This window comes from Oenanthe melanoleuca, chromosome 4, assembly GCF_029582105.1.
Source record: "Oenanthe melanoleuca isolate GR-GAL-2019-014 chromosome 4, OMel1.0, whole genome shotgun sequence".
In the NCBI taxonomy this organism is placed as follows: domain Eukaryota; kingdom Metazoa; phylum Chordata; class Aves; order Passeriformes; family Muscicapidae; genus Oenanthe; species Oenanthe melanoleuca.
The window spans coordinates 66,739,883-66,765,544 of NC_079337.1; the positions used below are offsets into that span (position 1 = coordinate 66,739,883).

At 45.2% G+C, this 25,662-nt stretch overlaps 1 protein-coding gene across 2 annotated transcripts in view; it reads right to left on the reverse strand.

Moving 5' to 3' along the window:
* The window catches only part of SMOX (spermine oxidase), a 61,448-nt gene that overhangs the window by 18,915 nt on the left and 16,871 nt on the right, over nucleotides 1-25,662 (reverse strand). For both annotated transcript variants that reach the window (XM_056489795.1, XM_056489796.1), the window contains exons 2-3: nucleotides 4,923-5,157; nucleotides 370-596 (exon numbers count right to left, since the gene is read on the reverse strand). In XM_056489795.1, coding sequence (XP_056345770.1) covers nucleotides 370-596; nucleotides 4,923-5,130 — 435 coding nt within the window. In that variant the 5' untranslated portion in view covers nucleotides 5,131-5,157. The remainder of the gene's footprint in view (nucleotides 1-369; nucleotides 597-4,922; nucleotides 5,158-25,662) is intronic.

A 25,662-nucleotide genomic window follows, 5' to 3' on the forward strand; every position in this document is an offset into this window, starting at 1 on the left:
AATATTTATCTGGTTGTTTCTGGTTTTGCCTTCTACTTTGTTTAGCAATTTGATCTCTCCACTGTACTTTTAATAAGTAGCAACTTTCTCCAGCAAATTACTGGATCTCCCCAGAAACAGTTGCTGGAAGTGATTAAATGGATGACAAACATGGAAATACTGTTATTGCTCACCCCAGAGTGAATCCCACATCAGGGACAAATGGGGTGCAGTGAAGCAGATGAGAGGAAAACTTAGTGTTGATTTTTTTCCCCCAAAGAAATTACAGACATCACCGTTTTTCTACCCTTGTCCTGGACTGTTCTGACTGCCAAAAGGTCTCAGTGTTCCAGGCAAATCTACCACCTGACCAAGCAGCTGGACACCAACCTCGTTGTATAAATCACTGAATTCTTCAACCACATCTTTCGGGATCCTCTGCCCGCTGTTGGTGAGGTGATAAGCCACCCCATTCTTGGAGTAAAGACTGATCCGCCCAACGCTCCTCTCGCTCTCTGTGGTCTCCTCAAGCAAACCATTGTCTTCTGCTAGATGATAGACTGGGTTTCCATGTGAACCATGAATCCACGTAGCTCCCAGTTCAAAAGTGGCATGCCCTGCAGGAGAGGAAGCCAAGCAAACTGGTTAGGGAAGCTTGTTTTCCTGAAAGCTTCTCAGCTCAAGTGAATAAAACGTGCAGAAGCAGAACTGCCCAAGGACAACACCTTTGAAAATCCCTTAGGGGAGTTTCTCTTTTAAATTCAGTGCCAGCATTCTTCAAACTGGTCCTTTGGGATACAGGTTTGGGTATTGCCAGAAGGATGGGATGTTGCAATAAAGATCCACCGCAGTGACACACCTCTGATACTTAAAAAGAAATTCCCAGTTCTCACCATGGTTGTTGCCAGCAGGGAGATGTAGGGAAATGTGGATTGCAACACTGGCCTGAATACTGAACCTTGTCCTGTGACTAGAAATGGTTGTTATTTACAACTACACCTCAGATTAACTGCAATAAAAAATTTCCCAAATGAGTAAACAGGTTGCATTTTATTATTTATGCCTTTGGAGATTTATATTTCAGGTTCTTTAAGAACAGGCACTGTCAGGCTAAACTCCAAAAGCATTTTGTTTTCATCACCTGTACTCTCTGCTTGAAAAACACAAAGAGGTTGGTCAGCCCCACTCTCCCCATCCCTTACAACTATAAGAATTTGCACCATGGCTTTGTCCCCCTCAAATCCAGCACTGCCAGACTGGGCTGAGAGCACAGGGGGATGCTCAGCAGCTGAAAGCAGGCACTAAAAATAAGCTTGGGTTGTGTCTTCCCCCCATATTTTGACAGATTCTCAGAAGGCCAAAGCTGGTTTAAAGTCTGGCCAAGCTGTGCATCTCCCAGCATCCCCACAGCTGTGTGGGAATGCCTGATTAAGCAGGGTAGTTAATAGGATCCTGCTTGATGAAGAAAGGATGGTGCAGTTCCCAGCTATCATTTGCTGTTTAACATGTAAATGTATGCTCAGAGTGAGAGGCACTGCAGCACTGAGCTGTGCTGCAGTCAGGTTTAAAGGCTGAAAGCTCCAAGGAATGCTGTTCCCTGGCTGAGCCCCTGCCTGTGAGGGAAGCTCCATGGATCTCATTTTCCAAGCAGCCCCTTTGTCAGTGAGAACTGTGCTGACTGCCCTTCCAACCCTGCAATACAGCACAGCACCTGCTTCAGAGAGCAGCACCAACACACAGACCTGAACACTTCAGGTGCCACCAACTCCAACACACCCCAGAGCACCCAGCCAGGTGGAAATGACTGAACACTGGCAGCCAAAGGTAGGGAGCTCATCAATATTGCAAGTGGCAGTCCCCTGGTTAATGCAATCCTCCTGCAACACAGCCCAAGTCATGCTGCCTCCTGCTCCAGGGCAGGAGCTTGGTCTCCAGTTGAAGACACCCATCTTTGAAAGAAAACAATCTGCCAGCAGCTTCTGCTGCTGCCTTAGTGCTTGGTGATGTGTTCCAAGTTTTCCTGTTCAGCTGTGTGGAACATAATCAAATACCAACAAATTAAAAGCTAATTCTTGCCTGTAATATTCATGCTCACTATCATCACTACCAAGCAGATAAGCCAGGCCTTACCAGGTGTAAGTTAAATGATTAATTATTTAGAAGTGTTAAATTAAATAAAATACTTTTAAATAGAGACAGGCAATTTACTTTCAGGGCCTTAAAGGATTTTAGGTTCAATATTAATCTACTTGGAATGAATCATCCCACACAACAAAAAAAAAAAAAACAGAGAAACACACAGATTGTGCATCAAGCCTCCTAGATATGAATGGCAACTTGTACAGTTCCCTTTGCAGCCCTGGCAATTTCTTGGGCATCCTGTTGTGAAGTAGCTGCAGTGGACACAGATGTTATAGGTCATGTGCAGGAAACACACAGTGCACAAACACACAAACCCTGTGCCTCACCTGTGCTAGAATCAAACCTCTGAATATCCAAATTACTCCTCAGGGCTGAGAAACAACAGTCTGTGCACTTGAGGGAAAATACTGTCCCCTACAAGACATGGCTCAGTGAGGGGGAAGGATTCAGATGTAACCCTGAGAAGGTGCCACAGAATGGTTTGGGGGTTGGAAGGGACCTTAAAGATTATCTTATCCCCACCTCCTGCCATGGGCAGGGACACCTTCCACTGTCCCAGGGTGCCCCAAGCCCCATCCAGCCTGGCCTTGGACACTGCCAGGGATCCAGGGGCAGCCACAGCTTCTCTGGGCAACCTGTGCCAGAACCTTCCCACCATTACAGGGAAGAATTTCTTCCTAATTAGTAGCTCTGCTGAAATTTAAATCAGATCTTTAGTCAAGTGTGCAGACAGGTGAGAGGCCAGAGCCAGAACACAGATCCACCTTGGCAGAGAACTGCAGCCCACATCCACATAGGGCAACCTTGAGAGCTTGCAGAAGAAAACACAGTTTAAAAAGAAATACTAAAAAACTGAGACTTTGGATGCCAGCCTCTGCTCTGCAACTAACAGTTCCATCTACAAACAGAGATTGCCTCCAGACTGAAACACCTCCTCTTGTCTCCTGTTAATTAAGAGGTGTTAATGAGGAGGAAGTGGATTCCCAGCAAAGGCAAAGATGTGAGTTACTGGTAAAGGTGGGCAAAGGTAAGAGAATCAGTCTGGGTACTAAAACACCAAAACTATTTCACAAGTGCACTGGGAGAATGTTTTGTTGCTCCCCAAAGATTTCAGCTCTTTCACACTTCCCTCCTCTCAGGGGCATGATCCAGGATATTTTTAATACAGCAGATTGTGAGTAAAGGACACACTTCCCATCCTAACCTCTATGCCAAGTCTCAGCAGAATGTAAAGTGCCCCACTCAAACCCCTGGAGATTAGATTTTTCCGACTGCCTTTCCACTGGTTTCCCTTCTGCAAGTTCACAGGAGGCTGCTGTTTATTTACTGTGGTGAGTTTATCAAGTAAAACACAGTAAGTGATGTAAGCACCTAAGAAATAAAAAGAAAGCAGAGCAGCAAGAGGGCAACGGTAATATCCAGAGTGGGACAAGAAACAGAACTAGTTAATTGAAATCAGGAAAGCAATTCAGGAAAAGCTGAGAGCTTTATGCCTCCTGCAGAGAAGAGACAGGCAATGTCTTTCTGGATACCAGGAAAAGCTTCAGTGACTCCTGTGCTGCAAAGGACAATGTTTGTTCCAGGAGTTTTGCCTGTAGAGATTTTTAAATTCATCATGCAAATATCCAGACTCTGCATCTTTATAACATACAAAGAAGGGAGGCTGCAGAGATAGGAAAGCTGAAAATCAGGATTAAAGGATACACTGAAGATGTTTTTCCAGCAGCCTGATTCCAAGTGGGTAGTGCCCTACACGGTAAATTAGTTCTAGGGAAATGAATGGGGTTGTTTGTAAAGCAGAACAGCTTGGGGTTTCCCCTTTCCAAAGGCTCTAAGCCCTGAGAAACAGCTCTTCAACAGCCTGGAGATTTACTGGCTGCTTCTGGGAAAGAGTCAAGCTGGAAAACCTGGGTGGAAACCATCTGTGTACAGTTAGTTAATCCCACAGACCTGTTCCACAGAGCTCTTCCTGTGTAAGAGAAAACAACCACCCAAATATTTTATTTCATGCAAACACAGAAAGCACTGGGTCAGAACTGAGGCACGAGACAACACAGAACCACCCACTCACCCCAAGAGGCACCCAGAGATTTCAGTATTTCCACTCCCAACACTGCCACACCTCCAACCATTCAGCACACACACATAACCTGTTGGAGTCAGTGAGTCAGGGGTCCTCTCTGAATTCTTCAGAGAGAAATCAGAGTGCAGGGACTGAATAAGTTTTAGAGTGAGTTCTGATTTTTTAGTAAGTAAAAGGTCTCAAATGCCACAGTAGCAGTGAGTGTTCTAGTGAAGGCTGCAAACATACTGATATCTTCAGTAGAGGCTCCAGGACCACAGTTGTAGACAGTGTTTAGACATAATAGAGTTATAGTAAGAATATTGCTCACATTTCTTAGCTAGAACAAGACAGGTTGTATGTGTAGTGTTATATGTAACCTGGTGTGGTAAGAAACTAGAATTCTAATAGGTTAAGGAGTGGTGGTCCAAGCTTGTGTCTTAGCTTGTTGGAAAAATCCTATATAAGAGTTTGCATTCAGAGAGTTGTTGCTTTTAGCCATTTGCTTTTAGCCATTGTTGCTTTTAGCCATTCGCTTATGGCTGCTGCATTTTCCATGGCTTGCCATTGCTTTTGCTATTGCCTTATGAGACTGATGTGCTTTGTACTAAATAACCTTTTTAACTATTAGCTGCTTATTTTCAGATAACCTGACGAACTAAGAGCCTATGGAGCTGCAGAGTCAGGTGCCTAGGAGCACCCAAATCAGAAGTGCTGCACTGGCAGCAGCAGGACTCACCGAGCTGGACGCTCTGCACGCGGCCCCCGATGCGCTCGGTCGCCTCGAGCACAGTCACGCGCGTGAAGCCGCTTTCCAGGAGCGCCTTGGCTGCCGACAGGCCCGCGAGCCCAGCACCGATCACGACTATTCGAGGCTGTCGCTTTCTCCGTAGGCCACTACTAAGAGGATCATCCGTGCTGTCTGCAGATATTTCACAACTTTGCATGCCGTCCAAGCTCTCTTTCTAAGGAACCTGTGGGAGGAAGCAGGCAGGTGTGTTCAGGGAGCTCAGATCCAGCTTATCCTCTGCGGTCGTTAAAAGGATCAAAAATGAAGAAGTCCGGTGAACCAGAACCAGCCTTCAACATGGGATGCACAGAAAGGATAACTGAGGTCAAGCTGCAATGCAAAATAACATTTTAGCCTGGAGCATCAAGAACTCCAGAAATCTCCACCCTTTCATGCTTCCAAACTCCCATCTTTTTATATAGCCTCCAAAAGTGGTAATTTTGTGGTGAAGACTTTTAAAAGAAAGAGAACCACGTCCCCAGTGCTGACAAGCTCCACAACCCAGCAGTGAAGCTCCACTCTGCCACTGTGGCAACCACAAAGCCTGAATTTCAGATCCTCTAAGTAGGGGAGGAGGTAAGGAGGATTTAGCTCAAAGCAAGGAGCTCAAATCTCAAACCGGCCATTAAAGAAATGGGACAGACAGGAAAATGTTTCAAGTGATGAAAGTCAACAAGGGCAGTCCAAAGTTTCACAAAATGCAGCCCCTGGAGCCAACACTGTCCCGCCACATCAAGGTCAACCTCAGGCTTAGATGAGGACAGATTCAAACCCACACCAGTCCTTAGTAGTCCAAATCTACCCAAATCTCCACTTACCAAAAGATTCAACTGCTCCTCCAAGCAGGACCTGTTTTCCTTAGTAAACCCCTAGAAGACACCTTTTTACTGCTATCTCCCCTCATTTTTCAGGTCCCATCCCATCATTTCAGTAGGTGGGACCATGGCCTGAGCCCATGGTTAAGATTCATCCCTGACCAGGGATGACCAGGGCAGGATGTCTTTATTCACAAAAGCCAGCGTGTATTAACTGGTTCTGAGTGGCTCACACCTGCCCTCAGGAGCACAAAGAACAGGGTGCACAGATTCCTGCCCCTCCACACTGAGCTGACATGAGCCCCAACTTGCAAAGGATAAACACCCAGCCCAGGATTTATCAGCCCTGGAATCAGCTGATGCCCAGTGATTTGGGTAAAGCACACACACAATTCCTTGCCTCCCCCTCCTCCCTCCCCAAACACAGAGATATCCAAGGAGCTCAAAGTGTGCTGCCTCTACCTGTTGCCAAGCTGCTGGATATCCATTCTGAGTTCTTCCTCAATTCTCCCAACATTTGGCCACTGAAAGAGATTCCTATTCCTCTCTTCCATCACCAGAAGGGTTGACTTAAAACACTGCTGCCTACTGCAGTATATGATCACAGGAACTAATGAAGCACAAAGCAAACAGCAGTTTCATTTGGAGAGTCCCTTTTTCTCCAGGATTGTACAGAATTTATGTATGCTGACCAAGCAATATCCACTCTCTGTAAGGGAGCTGACACCAGACTGCAGATGGCAGGGATTTAGGCAGTGGTATGAAGAGGAGAATGGTCCCACTGGAGCTCTGACAACTCTTTTGGAAAAGTATGGTTTCAACTGAAACAGCTTCAGCTCAATCCACCCTCCTGTGGACTCACCTGCAAGAGGGATTTGCACAGTGTGTGCAAACTCTGATTCTGCCACTGCAGCTCGTCCCAACCGACCCTGCATCAGCTCCAACGGCCTCTGCAGCAGCTGCCAACGGCCACAGCCCAACAGAAGGCAGATCACAGAATTCTGATGGATGGGACCTTCCAGTTCACCCCATTCCCATCTCCTGCCATGGACAAGGACACCTTCTACTAGCCCAGATTGCTCCAAGCCCTGTCCAACCTGGCCTTGGACACTTCCAGGGATCCAGGGGCAGCCACAGCTTCTCTGGCACCTGTGAAGGCCTCCCCACCCTCACCCAGGTAAGACCTTCATCCTAATGTCCAATCTAAAGTTCTCTTTAGCTTAAAACTATTCCCTCCTTGTTCTATCACTGTCTGCCTGTGTAAAAGTTGCTCTCCTTTTTTGTAAACCCACTTTTGTAAACCCTGGAGCCTTCTCTTGTCCAGGTGAGCACCCCCAGCTCTCCCAGCCTGGCTCAGAGCAGAGGGGCTCCAGCCCTCAGAGCATCTCCATGGCCTCCTCCAGACTCACTCCAGCAGCTCCACATCCCTCTGATGTTGGGGGTCCCAGCACTGCAGGTGGGGTCTCACTAGAGCAGAACACAAGGGGAGAATTCATTCACACAAACATTCTACAACCCTCTCTCATTCTCCTGGTAAGACCTTGATCCATGTATTTTCACTGCCACAGTAAAGGAACATTTCTGCCATGTATATTCAGAAAAAATTGAAGAGGTTTAGCTCAGTTATTTAAGCACAGCTTTCCTAATCCTGGCTTTGGCATGCTCCTGTGAATTCCTCACATGAAAGCTCCAAGAAAATGTTTTTCCTCCTGTTTCAGCATTTTAATACTGGATTAGGGGACCTGTCTAGACAGATGAGAAAATAACTGGGTATTTATTTCCTGATTTGGAAACCACCCTTAATTAGCCAACAACCTGTACCATATCATCAGCAGGGAAAGGCAATTAAAATATAGCAAAAGCTTGAGCTTTCCAATCAGGATCCACATTCCACAGTGGAATGAACAGTGATACAGATATAGGAAGGCCTCACTACTCTTTATTTCAGTATCAATTATTCCCCCTGGCAGGCTCATGAGTGAGACAAGCACACAAAACACAATCACAGAATCACAAAGTTGGAAGAGATCTCCAAGATCATCGAGTTCAACCAAGCCCCAACACCTCAACTAAACCATGGCACTGAGTGCCACATCCAGTCTTTTCTTAAACACATCCAGGGATGGTGACTCCACTCCACCCAGGCAGAGGATTCCAGTACTTGATCACTCTTTCTATAAAAAACTTTTTCCTAATATCCAACCTGTATTTCCCTTGGCACAGCTTAAGACTCTGTCCTCTGGTTCTGCTGCCCATTGTGTGCAGTGCTCTCCCTTCAGCACTTGCCAAGTCACCAGTCAGGGCTCCAGCCAGTGGCTATTATCAGGTCCTCTGACACAAAGACAGTTTGGCTTTTTACTTCTTCTTGATTGCCAAAAGGAGTTGTTTCTTTCTAATTTTGTTGGGATTTTTTTTTTATTATTTTCTCTTTTAATCACAGGGCAAGAAGTGTGTTGGCTGTTGCACTGTGATTCTCTCTCAAACTGTAATTTTATTTGGTGTCCATTTAAGAGCAAGTAGTGCCAAATCACAGCTTCATTCAAAAATAAAATTCCCCTGCTTTGTCTTGATTACAGAGTTTCTGTGAGACAGCCAACAGGCACTGGTTACCCACAGCAAGAAAATATCCAAATACATCTTCCTTTTGTCTTGAACATACAGCTTCCATCCTCTTAGCTCTTATGCTTGTAAGTGCCTCATTCAGGATATTTTAATCACTTCTGCTTCCAGACTTGCCCTCTTTTCTCAGTGTCTACCACCATTCTGTCCCTGACTCCTTAGGAGAAATTACCCTCCATTCTTCTCCTCCCAATCCTATCCATTTCTTTCATTCAAAATAAAACAAATAAACAAACACCTTTAAAATATCCCTAAAACCAACCTCTTCCATAAAATATAAAAATCCTGAAGATAATTGATGTTTTCCAGCAGACAAATCTTTGCAAAATATATTTTCTAAGATAAGCACCATTCTACCAATCCAGAATCATGGGTTTCCATTCCTGGCATTTGTACCCACTACAAGTTCAGGGAGATAACAACTTCATGATTTTTTTTTCCCATTATTTTGCTATAAAACCTTGCAGGTCACAAGGAAGAAGTCACAGAATTAAGACAGTTTACAACTGCCCTCCTTACTACAACAATACTCTCTGACCAGGCAGTTCTTCTAAGACCCTTCAGAAAATGGTTGCCAAGGCTCCAACTATATAAAAATAGAAGACCAAAATAAACAAAAGCATTTCTCAAGGAAATGTGCTATTCTTAGCTTACTCCTGTGGTAGTATTGTTGTAGCCCTGGTGACACAAAGACTTGGGCAAGGCAATGCTCTGAAAACAAGGCTTGTGTGCTTGAAGGCTTGGCTGGAGGTCGGTTGGAATTTGGGGGCTTGTTTGGGGTTTTCCACCAGGATTGGTTCATCTTTAAAAAGTGACCTTCCTTCAGAGTCTGTATCACATAGCAGGCTGTCATTTACCCATGAGCTGGGACTGCTGGCATTCCCACACCAAACCCACGGTCATCCCACCTCACCCCTGTCACTATTTCAGGTATTCAGCTTGCATTTGCTGCCCACAGCCTTTCAGGGCATGGAGGGGAGGAGAGGAGGAGCAATCCATCCTGCTGACCTCTGGCATCCATGTCTCTGGATGGCCAAGCTGAAAGGGAGCTTACAGACAGTTTAAAACTCTCACCTGACCCTCCTGAGTGCTCCTAAATTGTGTTGAATTGACAGCCTTCCCATTAACAAGTGTAACAGCAGTCTGGAGGTGAGAAATGCCTCATCAACACAAACAAATTCCCTGCTGACTGCACACACCAGCAGAAAAAATTACCACAACCACTTTATTCCCTGTAGATTTTTATTTGATGAGAATTAAGCATCATCCCTAAACAGAAAGCTAAGCAATGATATTGCATGTGTTTGAAAGGAACTTGGATAAAAGCAACAAGAGTCAGCTGAAAGACTAAATGGAAGCACAAGAAATAAACACACTACTATTTCCTCATTATTTTAAGTGCAGCTATTCAAAATACTATCAACACATGAAGGGGCACTGCACACACATGTGTTTATAAGCAGGTTTGTCATCACAGCCTGAAAGTGTTTACAGAGAAAATTTGACACCAAATTAATTCAGTCTAAGCAAAGTGAGATTGAGAAATCAAGAGCAGAAGCTAGAAAAAAAAATCACAACAAAAATAAAATATCTAATTTTAACAATGACAGTAATCAGCTGTTGAAATACTTTTCTCTGAAGACAGAGAGGATATTGGTTGAAGCTTTCAACTCAGGATCCAATCTGTCATAATCATTTACACTCCAGTCCCAGCAGAAGACTGGGCTGTAGTGCTGGGAATTATCCTGCCAATTCAATGGAGATGGGCAGGTTTGAATTTCAAAATAAAATTTTGTGGCCTTTGCACCTCAGGAATCTACCATGATGAAAACAGTAAAAAATAAAAAAAAAATAATACCAGTAAACTTTTTATCCAGACTTTCAAAAGCCTTTTTTTAATAGATGCAATAACCTCTATTATTTCATCAGCTGCATAAGGAAAAGTGCTTATCTGAAAGCACTGGTAGCTGAGCCCAAAGGCAAAAGCTCCATGATAGAAAGGTGACTTATTCAGCAGATGTAAAGACACTGCAGTTGTTAGGCCATGAACTCATTACACAGCTAGCACCACTTGTACTGAGCATGGCTGTAGTGAGTAACCCTCACCTAAGTTACTGCAATGACAAAATTTCCAATCATCATCTCTAATGCACCTTTTTCCCTAAGCTGAGGGAGAAGTGCTTGGAAGGATTATTCTGGTTGGAGCAATTTTATCTCCTTTGCAGACTCAGGCTGTTCCCTGAGCACAGGTCAGGACAGATCATATCTCTGAGCAGATACAGAAGTGAAGTGGAAAGGAATTCTGGGCTGGCTCCAGCACTGCCTGTCAGTGCCTCCCTTTGCTGTGAGCTGTGGTTCTCCACAGCTCCTGGCACAACCAACAAGCATTTTGTAACTTCTCCCTCCTTCCCCCTTTCATCAGCCTTCTCAGACACAAGCACATTAATCCTTACTGCCTGTTATTTCAAGATGGTCTTTCCAAGCTCTCCAAGCTGCAAACATGTCAAACTGGAAGATGTCTCTTTTTCCCTTCTCCCTCCTTTTTAACCCAGCAGGCTGTATGCCAAACTCACAACCCTCTACAAAATCACCATTTACACCCTTTCAGGAGTGTTACTAATTGATCCCAAGTTCCCCACAGTCAGTCAGACACAGGGGGTGACACCAGCCTGCTGTTCCAAGCTGCCTTTGGACAGGAGTTGTGCAAACACCAGCCTGGGCCAGCTGCACCTGCAGCTCCACGGGAGCTTTCCTGCACTGGAAGCGGACACACCTCATTTACTCAGCTACCTGCAGAGCTGCAGGAGCAGGGTGATGGTCCACAGCCTTCTCTGTCATGCCAGAGCTCTTCCCAAGCTCATAAACCTGTGTGACTGACAGTACAGCACCTCTGGGACCAAGGTTAACTCGTGTGACACCTGCACATGCTGGCAGCTCACCTCCAGAGTGGCACTTCAGCTTCGTGCTCAGGCTTTATCCAAGCCAGGATTTTAGTGTGAACAGGTTTGCCAGGTGGATGCAGCAGCTGAAACAAGTCACTCGGCCCCAGCTCAGTCCTGCTCCCCTCTTTTGCAGGATCTGCCAGGTGTGGGCAGAAACCTGTTCTTACAGCTCACAGCAACTGAAGTGTGGGTCAGAAAGGCTCTGCTCCAAGTAGGACCATCACCAGCATGGTCTCCTTGAACACAGTGTTTTCCAATACTTGAAACAAAGGAGAAAGATGCAAAATCCCTGCTTTTCCTATCAGTGAGACTTCATCCCCCTCCATCACCTCTTTCTCCCTGACCAGAGCAAAGAGCTTTGCAGATGCTGCACAGGGACAGTGAGCCTGAGTGAGCAATCCTGCCTGGTGTCAAGGGGGTTTTGAGTGGAACATCTCCATCATCTCTGCAGCATCCTCTCCACTGCATCCCACACCATTTATCCTGCATGCCTCATCTCTGCCCACCAGCCCTTAAGGTGGAAAGATGATCACACTCATCCTTCTCACCACGGTGGCACAAGGAACTCAGACTCATAAAAACAAGCCAGCATCCTCTGCCACAAATAACTCATGTCCTGCCTTGTATTTCCACTGGCAGAACCTGAAATGAAGTGATTTCCAGAGAATTTATAGGGGTGGCTGTAAGAGAAAAACAAGTTGGAATTAAAGATAAATACTACCATCCCCTACAATTTATCCCTGTAAAAGCCCAAGCCATCAAGCATGGCTCAAGGCAGTGAAAACGCTGCTCTTACATCAGCTCCATGTACAAATTACTGACCCACCCAGAGGCTGGCACACAGGGAGTGCAGGCTGGATCAGACATCAAGGAAGGGAAGGCATTAATGACACACCACGTGTTCTCTTGGACAGCAGTGTGCCAAAACGCTTCCCGTTCTTCCCACACACCAAAGCCGCAGCTCGCTCCCAAACCTCCTCACATTGGTTTTCTGAAGGTAACAGGGACTTTCAGGCTGGCTCTGTGCTCTTCTTCCTCTGGACACATCCCAAAAGAGACAGGGAAATACAGCATTAACCTTTGCCTGTCCAAACTCAGGTCTCCTTTACTCTGAGAAGATGACCTTACCGAGCCTTAACTTCATTTCCCCCCTCACTTCCCTCACTGTCCCTCCCCTCATCTCAGGAGAGACAGGGAAGGGGCCACACTACATTGTCTCCTCTTCCCAAACTGGGAAGAAGCTGTCTTCTTCAATGCACACAAACCAAATAACAAACTCTCTAAACTACTCCAAAAGTTATGAAAGAGAAGAAGCCCAAAGCTGGTGGATATTAAAGCTGAGACCACCAGACCTTATGCAGAGTACAGGCTCCCACCACAGCACAGGTCCTGTGGTCCTGCACTGCTCCTCTGTGGTCCTGCACTGCTGGCCCAGAAAGTGAAGCAGAAATGTTTGAGTTCTTCAACAACAGCAAAAAAAAAAGTTCTGAGAAATGGTATTTTTTACAAGTATGATCCAGGACAGCCATCCCCTTTGCTTCCTTCCACACCACCATCATCCAGGAAAAACACAGGGAGGAGGCAGAGAATAAACCACAGCACTCAGAGAAGCACTTAGGCTGGAAAAGACCCTTAACCATCACATTTCACATTTTATTATTAACTCTCAATCAACAAAGATGGTGGAACAAGTTCCAGAATAAGATTTCCTGCTACTTTTGGAGGCTCCAGGCACCTCCTCTGCCACTTGATTTTCCAGCAACACATTGAGTGGTCCCCAGAAACACCCCAATAAACTACCTCACCCTCCAAAATCACCAACTGAGAAATTCTCTGCACTTTTGAAGGTTTGAAAAAGATAAAAACAAAACAAAACTAACAAACAAAAAAAAAGGGTCACTGGATGGTGCTTTTGATCAGGAAACCACTGCACATTTTTACCAATGTGATCCAACTTGTTTTAATGCCTGCAAATATCCCTTGAGTCAAATGAACTTGTTCAAAGCTGATTCACACCAAGGCTACTTTTTAAATTGGGTAGTTGTTGACAAGTAGAATATATTTAACAAGCCCCAAGCGTCTTGGCATGCAGTATAAAGACTTCCTATTATGAGCTGGGTTGGTTTTTTTTTTTTTTTAAAGGGAACATATGGGCAGAGCAGGTTGTCTGCCACGGGGCACTTCCATACAGTGCTTGGCACTGTCAGAACTGCACGGATATCCAAAAAATAAACCAAGGAACGTCACGCCAAGAACACAGGGGATGAATCACACCATTTAAAACCCGCTGATAAAATGCACTATTATGTGTTTTTCAAGTCCTCCTCATCTGAGGGAAAAGAAATGAAAATAATTGTGTTCCTCTGGCTGAAGGGTACCGTGAGAAAGTGGCAGGCTCTGCCAGCTCGGAGGGGCTGGGATGGGAGCTGCTACCAGCAACACACCTTGGTGAGTGGGGCAGCATCTTAAATTACAGTGTGAGGATAAAAGGAAGCACCAGAGGATTCTCTCCACCATCACAAACTCCCACTGGAGGCAGTCATCATCCCCAAGCGATTCCCAGAGAAATGGGCTGAGAATGTGGTCTGGGCTATGGAGCTTCTCCTGCCTCTGCACCCAGCAAGATCAGAACTGTAACTCTGTGGTTCATGTGCCTGAGGCTACACTATTGCACAGCTAAAAGGAGCTCCCCAGCAGGGACAAAAAGAACAGCTTTGGCATGTTCCTTGGGCCACAGAGGAGCAAATCCAGTAAATCCACTGCTCTGCAAATCCCCTGCAGACAGAACAAGCACGTGCTGTGGCTGGCACATCACGATCCCCTTGTTCTGGTAGAGTGCACACAGGTAGAAGGTCCCATCTACCCAGAAGGCATCCCACAATATCCACCCATCACAGAGACAGCTGTTACTGCCACAACACTCTCCTGCTGTGTCAGGACAAGCTGCAGAGCACAGGGACACCAGTTGTGCTCAACCTGCTCAGTGAACAGGATATTCCCATCTTAACCCTGGGACAGAAACCATGATCTGGCCAAGAATTCCAGTGCCTCTGGTTTCCAAATCCCACTGACCACCAGGGATCTATCAACAGCTGGCCAGAACCTAAACCAGTGCATCAAGCTGCAGTTTGGCTCTGTCAGCCTCTGACAGGACAAAGGGTTGACAGCTCAGGAACAACTCAGAGTTGTTGAACTGAACAAGTCAAGCAACAACCAGTCCCAAACTGGCCTGCCTTTTCCTCAGTCTCTGCAAGCTTGCCAGGCTCTGGTGGATCCTTGGCAGGAATTTTTCCTTATTTCCAACTCCTCAATCACACTGAGCATTGGGAGGTATCTGCCACTCCTACACTCCTGGCAGAAGCAAAGCTTGGTGTTTCAGGACTGTAAAAGGAAAGACAGACAGTAAACTGCAAGAAAAAAAAATTGTTATAAGCTAAAAACACTGGCATAATTGATAGAACAATGCTGGAAATAAGATTCCTGCAGAAGTCATATTCCAGCTGCCAAAAAGAGCTGTACCCTATCCTGTCTGCACAACCTTCAGATCTTATCTCTCCCACCCTCCTTCTTTCTCCAATTGTTTGGGAATCTTAATTCATAAAACCAGCCCTAATTAAATAGGAAATATGCTTGTGTTTGCACAACTCAGAAGACAATCGTGTCTCAGTCAAATAAACACTGGTGTCCATATTACACTTGGGAATTTGCTGTGGTTTGGGGTTTTAAATTTGTTGCAGCAAGCTTGGGAGCAAAGTTTCAACAGGAATCTTCTCTTCTCCTCCCATCCTCTGTACCAGGAGCGTGAGACAGGGAACAAATCCCCATGCAGAGAGGCTCAGTACTGGCTCCAGCTCTATGTGTACATGAGGATCATTTCAGGACACACCATATGAGAAATGATAGCCAAAAGCAATTATTTCTCCTCACCACTTCTCAGAACCCAGACCTACCAAACTGCCCTGAAATAGCAGCACAGCTCTCGAAATAGCATTATTTCTTCTCTTTTTGAAAGCAACACCCACAATGAATCTTTGATTTTAATCCATCCTCGGGCAATTACCACATCTTTACCATTCAAGCCACAGGGAAAATCACTAAATCCAACAGCAACACTATGGGAAGAGAACCAGAATTAGAAAAGCCAAACACCACATGGATTTACTCCCACAGTAACTGGATCAACTTCAGCCTGGAACAGACTAGACGTGACTCCAGGAAAAATATGTCTCTCCAGGTGCAGCTGTATCAAAGAGAGTTTCCCTGGGCTGGTGCTTTGCTGGAGCATTAAACAAACCACATGTTCCAGCTCTGAGGCAGCAGACACGTACCCAGGGCTGGCCCCGGCACGCTGCGACTCACGCAGCCTTCTCCATCCTGCTGTCTGCTCAAACACACCCCTGCAGCAGCACAGAGCCCAGGGCAGGGGAATGCTGCTTGGGAAGCCAATCCTCAGATCCTGAAGGCTGGGTTGTGGCTGGCAGACTGGCTGGAGAAGATGGGGAATTTTCCCCGTGGGTTTGTGTACGACAATAAGAAATATTTCAGCACAAAAGCAAAGAGATTCTCCTCACTACAGACTGGCTGCATACAGGTTACACAGAGATATCCAAAGGAAATCAGTACTGCTAGGGAAAATCTTATACAGGACCACATCCTTGCTGCAAAGCAACAGGAACAATTCCCCCTGCTGAGTGATTTTCCTCCTGAGTGCAGAATGGAGCAGAGAGCAGAAACAGCTCATGAATCATGGAATCACAGAATAGTCTGGGCTGCAAGGGATCTTTAAAGGTCAAATGATATCAAAAACAAGAAACAGAAAGGTGGATGAGAAAAGAGATGAAAACACAATAGTGACACCTTCACCTTTGTTCCCATCGTGTTGCAAACTTCAAAACAAAGCCCAAGGACGAAATTCTGTCTGGAGATTCCAACAGAAAACCTCCTCCAGTCAACTTCTTGTGCTTTGAGGTTTGAAGTGCCTTGCAGGCAAGTGGAGCCTGGAGTGCTGTGGGATGCACTCCAGTGATGGATTACCACTGCTGCAAGGTGCCTTTCATTCCTCTTGACACACCTGAACTCAAAACAATTCTTCTCTGCCACAATCAAGGCATTTTACCAAAACAAAGGAAAGTTTACTTTAGTATTGATCCTCTCCATGAAACTGTGCCTCAGCTTCACAGCATTGAGATAAAATGCTGCTCAGAAAGAGAATAATTAAACACCACAGGCTGAGGAAAGAAAAAAAAACAACTTATTTTAGATCTAAGACATTTTTCACAGAGCAGGAAGATTTGTCATATGGAAAACAGTAGAAACTGTGAACTGGGACACTTGTGATTTATCTCTGCTTCCACAGCCTTCCCATGTGACTGGGGTAAAAGAACAATAGTCCTATCCATAACTTGCTCAAAATAAAGCACAATTTCAATGTGCTTAGGTGGGAGCTCATTTTATTCAGCACACTACACTTGATCCTTTCAGTACCTCAGCTTCTCCGAATGTAAAACAGCACAAGCACCTGGCTGTGCCAGAAAAGCATTTCCATTAATGCCCTCGAAGGAAAAGGCATCAGTGTAAGGTATTAAATCCCTACCAGGACAGAGCTATGTGCAAGTCAGATGAGATAACAAGCCACTAAATTTCAAATCACTGCTTGCATCCATCCCATAACTACATGCTGAAATCCCTCCAGCTAGGCTGGCATGTTGGCAGGAAAAAAATTGTCTTTTCTAAATTTAGCAGACACCTCAATCATTGTGTGATGCTTCAAAAGCAATGGAGATGTAAAGTGGAATTTGTAGGACACCATTTAAACTGAAATGAGAGCTCTGCTCACTGAGGCTTTTCTTAATTCTCTTCCTGTTTGGACAATTTGATCCACTTCTCTTTTTTTCCACTACAACCACAAAGGTCTGTCCTGCAGTGAATGGATAGGCTTTTTTCTGGGATAACTTCCAGGTTAAAGAGAAAGGATTTACACTCGAATGAAACATAGGCACTGTATTTGGAAAATTTGTTTTGAAAACTTGGGAAGGAAGCAAAGCCTCCTTCATTTAAAAAGGGACTCAATTAACATTCTCCAACAAGTCTTCCTATCGAAAGGACAGTATTTGCTGGGGAACATGTGATCTGAAACTTGTTCTCCTCGCTCACAATGTTCCTTTCTGAAATACAGGGCACTGCTTTGGGGAGACACGAGGATCTTTGCACAGATTTTAAAGGACTGCCTGTTACAGGCCAGGCCTTGACTCCAGACATCAGATCTCCTGTGACTTAAGCTCAGGAAACTTAAAATAGTGCTTAAAGACCCTAAAGAAAACCTAGAGTGACACAATCCCACTGTAGCTCCCTCTCCAAGGACAGCTCATCCACACTCAGCCACAGGGGCAAGATGAACCCACAGCATTGCTAAACCTCACCTCCTCATTGTCCCCAAAAAACACATTTTTAAAACTTTCTGGAAAGAACACACTAGAGGAAAACCAAACAGGTGTTCTGCTTTTGATTCCTGCCTGTCTGGGTGTGGGTTTGCTCTGTAGCAGGCAGGGGCCAGACAGGACCACCCTAAGGGTTATCTTGGGTTTGTAAAACAATCCTGCGAGTGCTGGGCATGTCTAGAAATTGCCCACGTAGGAGGAAGAAAATAACCCATGCCATTATTTTCTTCCAGATGAAGAGGGGGAAAATGCAACTGAGAGTTTTAATGTGCACTTTTATTTCTAAATTCCCTTATCAACTGCATATGGCAGAGTCTTCTTCACTCTTTAATAAGTACAGGTTGAAGTCGAGCCAGACTCGAAGTTGATGACAGATTGAGCCCATGTCAATACCCAGCAGATTTGGATGGGAGATAAAGGCAATATTGGTGTGTACAGCTACAGAAAACATGTTATTAACACATCCAACACTTTGGGGAGACCATCTATAGCAGCCCACTCTCCTTCATTTCTTCTGGATGCCTTCAATTGCAGGATGACCCAGGCACAAGCAACAGAAGGGAAGAGTTACCTGCAGCACACCCCAGTGCCTCAGAGGGACTATGGAAACAAAAACAAGGACACAGGGGCTCTCCAGAGCCTGTCCCAGGAATTTGGCTGCTGAGATGTGAGCTACCCTTTGGGAAAAAATACCAATTTTCCCTGCTGATCACGCTTTTAGTGTGGATAACCATAAAAATCCTTCTGTATTCAATCATTATTCTTTAGTTCCTCCATCTGGGAGTTTGTCTACAAAATGGACCAAAAACCCCATGATGTCTTCCTTTCATCCAAAATAAAAGCAATTTAGGGGTTCTTTTTTCAAATAACATTTTCCATGGGTAAGTCAGCACACTTTAAATTCACAGTACAGTGGAATAGAGTCCTCACACAGACAAGTGCCTTGTTCTTAACCCTTGCTGGTCCCAAACACAGATGTCAGGACAAAGCAGCAGAGGATCCTCTGTACATCCCATACAAACCAACCACAAGGTGCTTTGCACAGCTGGGAATCAGCTGCTTGGTGATAAACACACTTAATGGAGTTTACATTTGCTTAAGACACAAACTAAGAGGTTGGCTCCTGCCTCTCCTGCCAGCTACAGGCAGATGCTTGGACAGCACAAGGTGAAGATACTTTTCCTATGAGGTTAAGCAAGAAATAAATGAAAAGCTGTAGGCACCTCACACAAGACACAGAGCCAAAAGTTGGGCTCAAGTTGAGGTTTCTGTGAAAATCCTCCATCAGTTCCAAGGGAATCCAAAAAATACATGGAGAAGACAGTTCACACAGTCACTCTCCCATTACCTTGAGCTAAGATCTTCTTGGCAGATGCATCTTTTGCACCCAGAAATGTCCCTTGCAGATCCCTTCTCCTGAGAACAGAACAGGTGGTGACAACTCATGAAATGTGTTCATACCCACATCTTTTACAAGAATCTGACTTAGGTCTCATGGCAGCTTTGGAAAGAGGCAACCCACTTCAGAAGTTTAAAACTGGGTAACTGCAGTAACTGCATTTTTTTTTCAGGAAAGAAAGGAAGGAGTATTTAATAATCAAATAGCTTCTCCTCTCCATGTACAGAACTGTGGAAGCTTTCTGATCCTGCCCACTGTGCACCTGCATGTTCTGGAAACAAGCCTTAGGACATGCTGCAAAGTCCAGCATCACACAAACACACAGGATGCTTCTCTCTGTTCTATCATGTTGGATTTAAAAACAGGTGTTAAGTTGTACCACACACTTTATTAAAAAGAAGTTAGAAACAAACTTAACTTCTAGAAAAACTGTGCTTTTGAAGGTGAAGTTGCATGGGCAACATGGGTAAAGTCTGAAAGTGCTGTAACTCCCTGCTCTGGGAGTCCAGCACTGATGGAAATGCTGCAGAGCCTCTGCCTCACTAAGTTACTGGGACTGAAGTGATGGGACACAGCTCCATATTTACACTCCTGCCCCACTGAGCATCTTCTTGTGTGCATTTGTCACTGAGTGCATCTTCCCCTCCCTGCTCCAGAGCAGATTAAGCTTAACAGACTTAAGCAGTTGTGAAGTGTCCTGCCTATTATCCCATTAGGCAGCTAACAAGATCTGAGTAACAGCACGTAGGCACTGATAACTGCTGCCTGATATCAGGACAGATTAGACACGTTCTTTATGCTCCCAGCCCTTGAGAAAAAAGGTTTGGATTCGTTCAAAGGCTGCTCTGAAGACTGGATTCAGGTAATTGTTTAATTTTGTTTGGTATCCATAAACACATCATGTTTGTTTCCTCTTGATCTCCTGGAGCTGCCATGTCACAACTGTCCCGTTACAAAACTCCTGATCAATCTGCTGTGACTCACTCAGTTGAACTTTCAGTGTGGACAGGGCAGGTCTCATCACTCCTGTGGTCCCTTCTAGCAGCAGAATCTATGGATAAATAAAAGAATTGTGCATCACCAGAAAAAGTGTACAGGATTGATAAGGAAATGCAATCTTTATTAGCTCTGACACTGTTCCACATGACATTCCTGTAAGACCCACCTAAGAAAACATTAATTAGATGTAATCACCATCAGATGGCTGCATGACAACATCCTCCTCACAGAATAATTATCAAGGGTTTGTTATCTCATTGGGAAAGCGGGCCCAGCCAGGCATAAGAGCTGTGCAATATTTTCATTGCCAGTTGGGATGACAGACTGGAATGTATGGCCATAAACCCAAGGGATGATTCAGCTGGGAGGATTTGCAAGCACTGTGGTGTACAGATTCCAATTTCTAAATGATCTTTGTGCACTGGTCCAATATTGGCATCAGGAAATAATTAAGAAAGAGAAGCCCCAGGTACAAATGCAAAAACAGGGATCTACTTTCTATTCAGCAAGACTCCAGAAAATGCTCTTGGAGGGTCAAGGCAAAATGGTGACATTCAGCAATGTCCCACAGGTGCATGAAGGCAAAGCCCAAGGGGTGAGGCATGGAAAGCACTCAGCTATGCCTTGCAAAGTCCTGCCCTGAGCTGCCCACTGCCATGCTTTTTGGAACAGCAGACCTGAGAGTACCTTGTGGAGAAGAACAAAATTAAAAAACACCAGGTGTGAGATTTAGCTGGATCCATTTAAGCCAGAAATGTTCCTAAGAACAGACCAGTGCAGGCAAGCAAGCAGGACACAGCCTGAGGGGAGACATCTCCTTCCAAATCCAGCAGGAAAATCCAAGAGTTTGGTTCCCTTGAATTGAACCCTCTGGCTTTAATTTCTGCTGAAAAAGAGATAATGGCCATCAATGTGGGTGGAAAGAACAAGAGTCCAGGGCTTAGCAGCATAGAAAAATGGGGAAATACCAACTGGATGGCTGAAGCACACAGCTTTAAATTGACAGAAGGCAGGCAGAGATGGGATATGGGGAAGAAATTCCTCCCTGTGAGGGTGGGGGGGCCCTGACACAGGGTGCCCTGAGAAGCTGTGGCTGCTCCTGGATCCCTGGCAGTGTCCAAGGCCAGGCTGGACAGGGCTTGGAACAACTTGGGATAGTGGAAGGTGTTCCTGGCCATGGCAGGGGGTGGGATTGGATGATCTTTATGGTCCCTTCCAACCCAAACCATTCTGTGATTCCATGACTGCATGGTTCAAATTTGCTTGGATCACTGAGCTGGAAAGGCAGCAGCCAACAGACTGGAACAGCTGATGTGAGAAGGGAATGAGGGAACAGGGGCTGCTGAACTTGGAGAAGAAATGGTGTTCAGTGGGGGATCCAGTTACTGTCTTCAACTACTTAACTGAGCAGATGGAGCCACACTGGATGGCAGAAACAAAAGGACAAGAAACAATGGGAATTACTGACAGCAAGGAAAATACTGATCAGGCAGGAAGAAAATATTCCTTACTGCAAGGGCACTAAGCATGGCATCAACTTGTCACTCTTGACTAAAAAAGATCCAAAAAAAGTTCACAAGAAACCTGCCTTTGATCCTGGCTCTGTCTGGAGCAGAAGGTCAGATGAGAGAGCTTCAAATCCCCTGTGCCACTTCACTAACTCTTCAGTTCTAAGAAATCTTTATCAAGAACACTGGAAAAGGGATTTTGCCCAAGAGTCTACATCACTTTATACCTCTTCAGTGCTAGCAACTACTTCAGACTCTAAAAAGCTGTCAATAAAATACCTTCCACATGACTAAAGACCCCAGTGTCTGCAATTGACAGAGGAATGAAACACCAGAGCTTTCACTGCAATTGAAAAGAGAACAAGAGAAACTGGGGACTCACAAAAGTTATCACAGAAAAACTCTACAAGAAAACTGAGGAATTCAAAGATACATACTGACAGCTCAAACCAAAAAAAGCCAGACTGCTCCTCCCTACCTGCTCTTCCCACAGCAATAAACACAAGTCAATGCCAAAAGATGTTTCAGACCTGTCCAGACCAGTCTTCATTTTGGTGAGAGTTTCTTCAGTTGTCTCAGGACAAAGGCTCTCTGTGTGCAGACAAACCTTTACACACACTTCCTACTCTCTCCCACTGAAAGGTATAATAGAGGTGTTAATAGATCCAGAGAAAATGCCTGGAACAATAGAAACAGGCAAGCTTGAGGTTTTTTCCCAAAAAAAAAAAAAATCAAGTGAAGGAGTTTACCTTAGCAAATAATGCTTCTAGTGCTGGCTGATCTGTTTTCTGTCACGTTTGATATTTGAGTGCTACCTCAGAATAATCTTCACATGCACTTGTTACCAGCTTTAGAAATGCATGAACAGCTGAATCCTTCAGGGGAGCAAAGGGACAGCAGGTACAAAATCAGATGCACAGAGTGTAATCCCGGCAGGGAGGGAGGAGGGAAGGTCAGTCCTGAGCTACAGCTGGCAGGTCAGGGCAGGAAAGCACAATGGCTGAGCTGTAATCGAGCTAATCATGGGGAAAGCCTTGGTCAGGGCAGCTGCAAGGAGCTCCTTCACCTTCCAACAGGGAGGAATTACTCTGGAACAGTCAGAGATCCAAAACACAGCCCTGTGGAAAAGACTGCTTGAGCAAGAAGAGCACGTGCTCTGTTTTTATAGCTGGTAAAGAGACAAAGCCATAATAAAACCTTCCATGGCAATCACTTCACCAGTGCTTTGTCCAAAACTAAATTGCTTTCATCACACCCCAATTCTGCTTGAGAGTCACAAAATGGTTTTTGCTGGCTCAGTACATGCAGGTATCAGACACAGCACTCCAAGCAAGCGCTGGCCCTGCAGCTCAAGGAAGACACAGCCCAGAGACTCCCAAAGGCAGCTCCAGAGAACTGAACAGCTCACTCTGTACAGTAACAAAAGGGCAAGAGGGCAGCAATTCTCAACTGCTGCACAGAAATCAAAGTCAGAAACTAGGAAAATCTTGGTAATGGCAAGACAATGACAGACTTTCAAGGATCACCCAGGGAGGATGAGGAAAGTCCATCACTGGAGGCTTTTAACAACTGCTTTGGACAAACATCTGCTGGGAAAGTTTAGATAGATGTGACCCAGCCTTGGGGCAGGAGGTCAGATTAGACAACTTAAGGTCCCTTCCAGCCATGCAGCTCTTTGCTTGTAACAGAAACATGACAAGAGAACATGTCAGCAGCAGCCCCAAAGCACACAAGCCTCCCTAATATCTCCATCATACACTGGAGGAACACTAAGATCCCATGTGCAGCAGCTGCCTGCTCCCACATGGAACCTTCTCCCTCCAGTCCTGCAGGAGCAATACAGGGAGAACAAGAGCTGGACTCACAGAACAGGCACGGGAAGAGGAGCTCCCAGCACAGCCTTCCCAACAACACAGTCCCTCTCAGATCCCACAGCATGGGGACAGCTATTAACAGGATCCCATCCCCACTGTCCCTCCCATTTGCCCCCTTCCCATCTCACTCTGCAGTCTGAGCAATTCTTTGTTCTCTTTAGGCCTTTCTTCTGCTCCCCCCTGGCATATTTTCATGTGTAAGATCTTCAGGGCTGGATCCCATCCCAAGGGAATCAGGGGACAAAAAGGGCAATGACCTGGTGCTTCACTCCAAAGCCCTCGGTCACACTCAGCCCTTTGTGGAGTTCTCTCAAAGCCCAGACAGAGACACCAGATGCCACTGTGACACTGGTGTGAGCTCCCCACCACTAGAAAAGGACATTTAATTTAGTCTGCTGGGAGGACTTTATGCTCCTGCAAGCATTAATGAATGGCACAAAGTGTCTGTGGGGTCAGAGCATCCAAGCAGCAGAGTGTAAACTGCAAACTCTGAAGTACCAACCTTTATCTCAGGGTTAAAGCTCGACCTGTCAAAGTGGTTTTAAGAATTTTTACTTCCTTGTGTGTCCTCCCACAATCCTCTCAGCTCATTCTTGAAAATCCAAAGCCAAGCTCTGTGTATGGAACAACAAGGGAGGAAGGTGACAGAAGCAGTCCCAGGGAGAAATACTCACACGTGTGAGTATTTTTATGAGCACATCCCAGCTATAACCACACATGTGTGTGTTTGTCAGTACACTCTGGCACATCTGAGGGCACAGTTATGCAATCCCAGAAAACTTAGATCCCAGTTTGTACTGTCCTTAAAGGACAGCCCTGACTGTACATGTAGTGCTGACAGCAGCAGTCATGGGACAGGCCAGGGATTAGACCCAACTAAAAAATAACCCCATAAAAATAATAATCTTCTGCCAGGTGTGTGGGCTCCCTGACTGAGAACTTCCCCCCACAGTTACAATAGGACATGTACAGGATAGGATGACCCCTTTTCCTAGAAGTAGCATCTTAAATCTGTATAAGACACCCATTAGCCTGTGCTCTGATGGCTGGAAAAGAGTTATGCAAGAGAGGAAACAAGTGAGAAACAGGACAGCTCAGAGAAAACATCTCAGGGCAGCTTCACTCCTACAGCCAGGCTCTTGCAAAACAGCCCTGGTGCCAGCTTGCCAGGCTTTCCCAAAGGGTCTGTGAGCTTCAGGAGCTCAACCAATGGATTACCAGGCACACCTTCCTGGAGGAGTCCTCTGGGATCATGATGGTGACTGATTTCAAAAAATAAAATCCTGTTAGAAGAAGCCTGGAGATCAAAGCAGGAGGTTACATCTATATCCTGGAACACACATCCCACGGGACAGGAGAATTCTTAATTTAGTTTCAGACTAAATACTCGTCCAACAGAAACATCAGGTGAGCATGCTTGAATGTTGCACCTGTGCAACCTCTCTGGGAGAAAATCCATTCCCCATCTGCCCTGACAAATTAATTTAACTGAAACAACCCTTATAAAGAAAAAGAAACTCCTCTTTTCCTATGCAATTCCCAGTTTAGGGATAGGCTAGGACTATCTGCTTCACTTAGCACAAGGCACTTTCTGCCTACATCAGCTACAAGGGAGCTTGAGTAAGTACTTCACAACACAAATGATCTAAAACTAACAGGCTTTTTTTCCCCCTTTTTAAAGTGTGCAAACATCACCATATCCTGTCCAATGTTTCAGTCATTCCAAGCCTGCCAGCAACCTACACTATTCCATGCCACTCAGCTCAATTTAGAGGACACACTTAAGGAAAGTCTGGCACCATGCAGAATAATGAATGGTGAAGAAATGAATAACTAAGTATCCTTTCTTTAAAAGTTACCTACATCCATTTAGGTTTCTACTTCATCAGCCAGGAAAACAAATATTTTCTTATTTCTTAAAATGTAGTTCCTGCCTTTGAACTCAGTAAGTACACATACACTCTGAAAGTGGAATTAAATGAACTTTTCAAGCCATTATAAAGGCTCTGCAGCACTTGAAAGACCTATTGGATAAAAGAAACGAAAGTTACCAAACCAGAAAGTCCCCACAAGCTGAAATTGTCTGGGTTTACGTC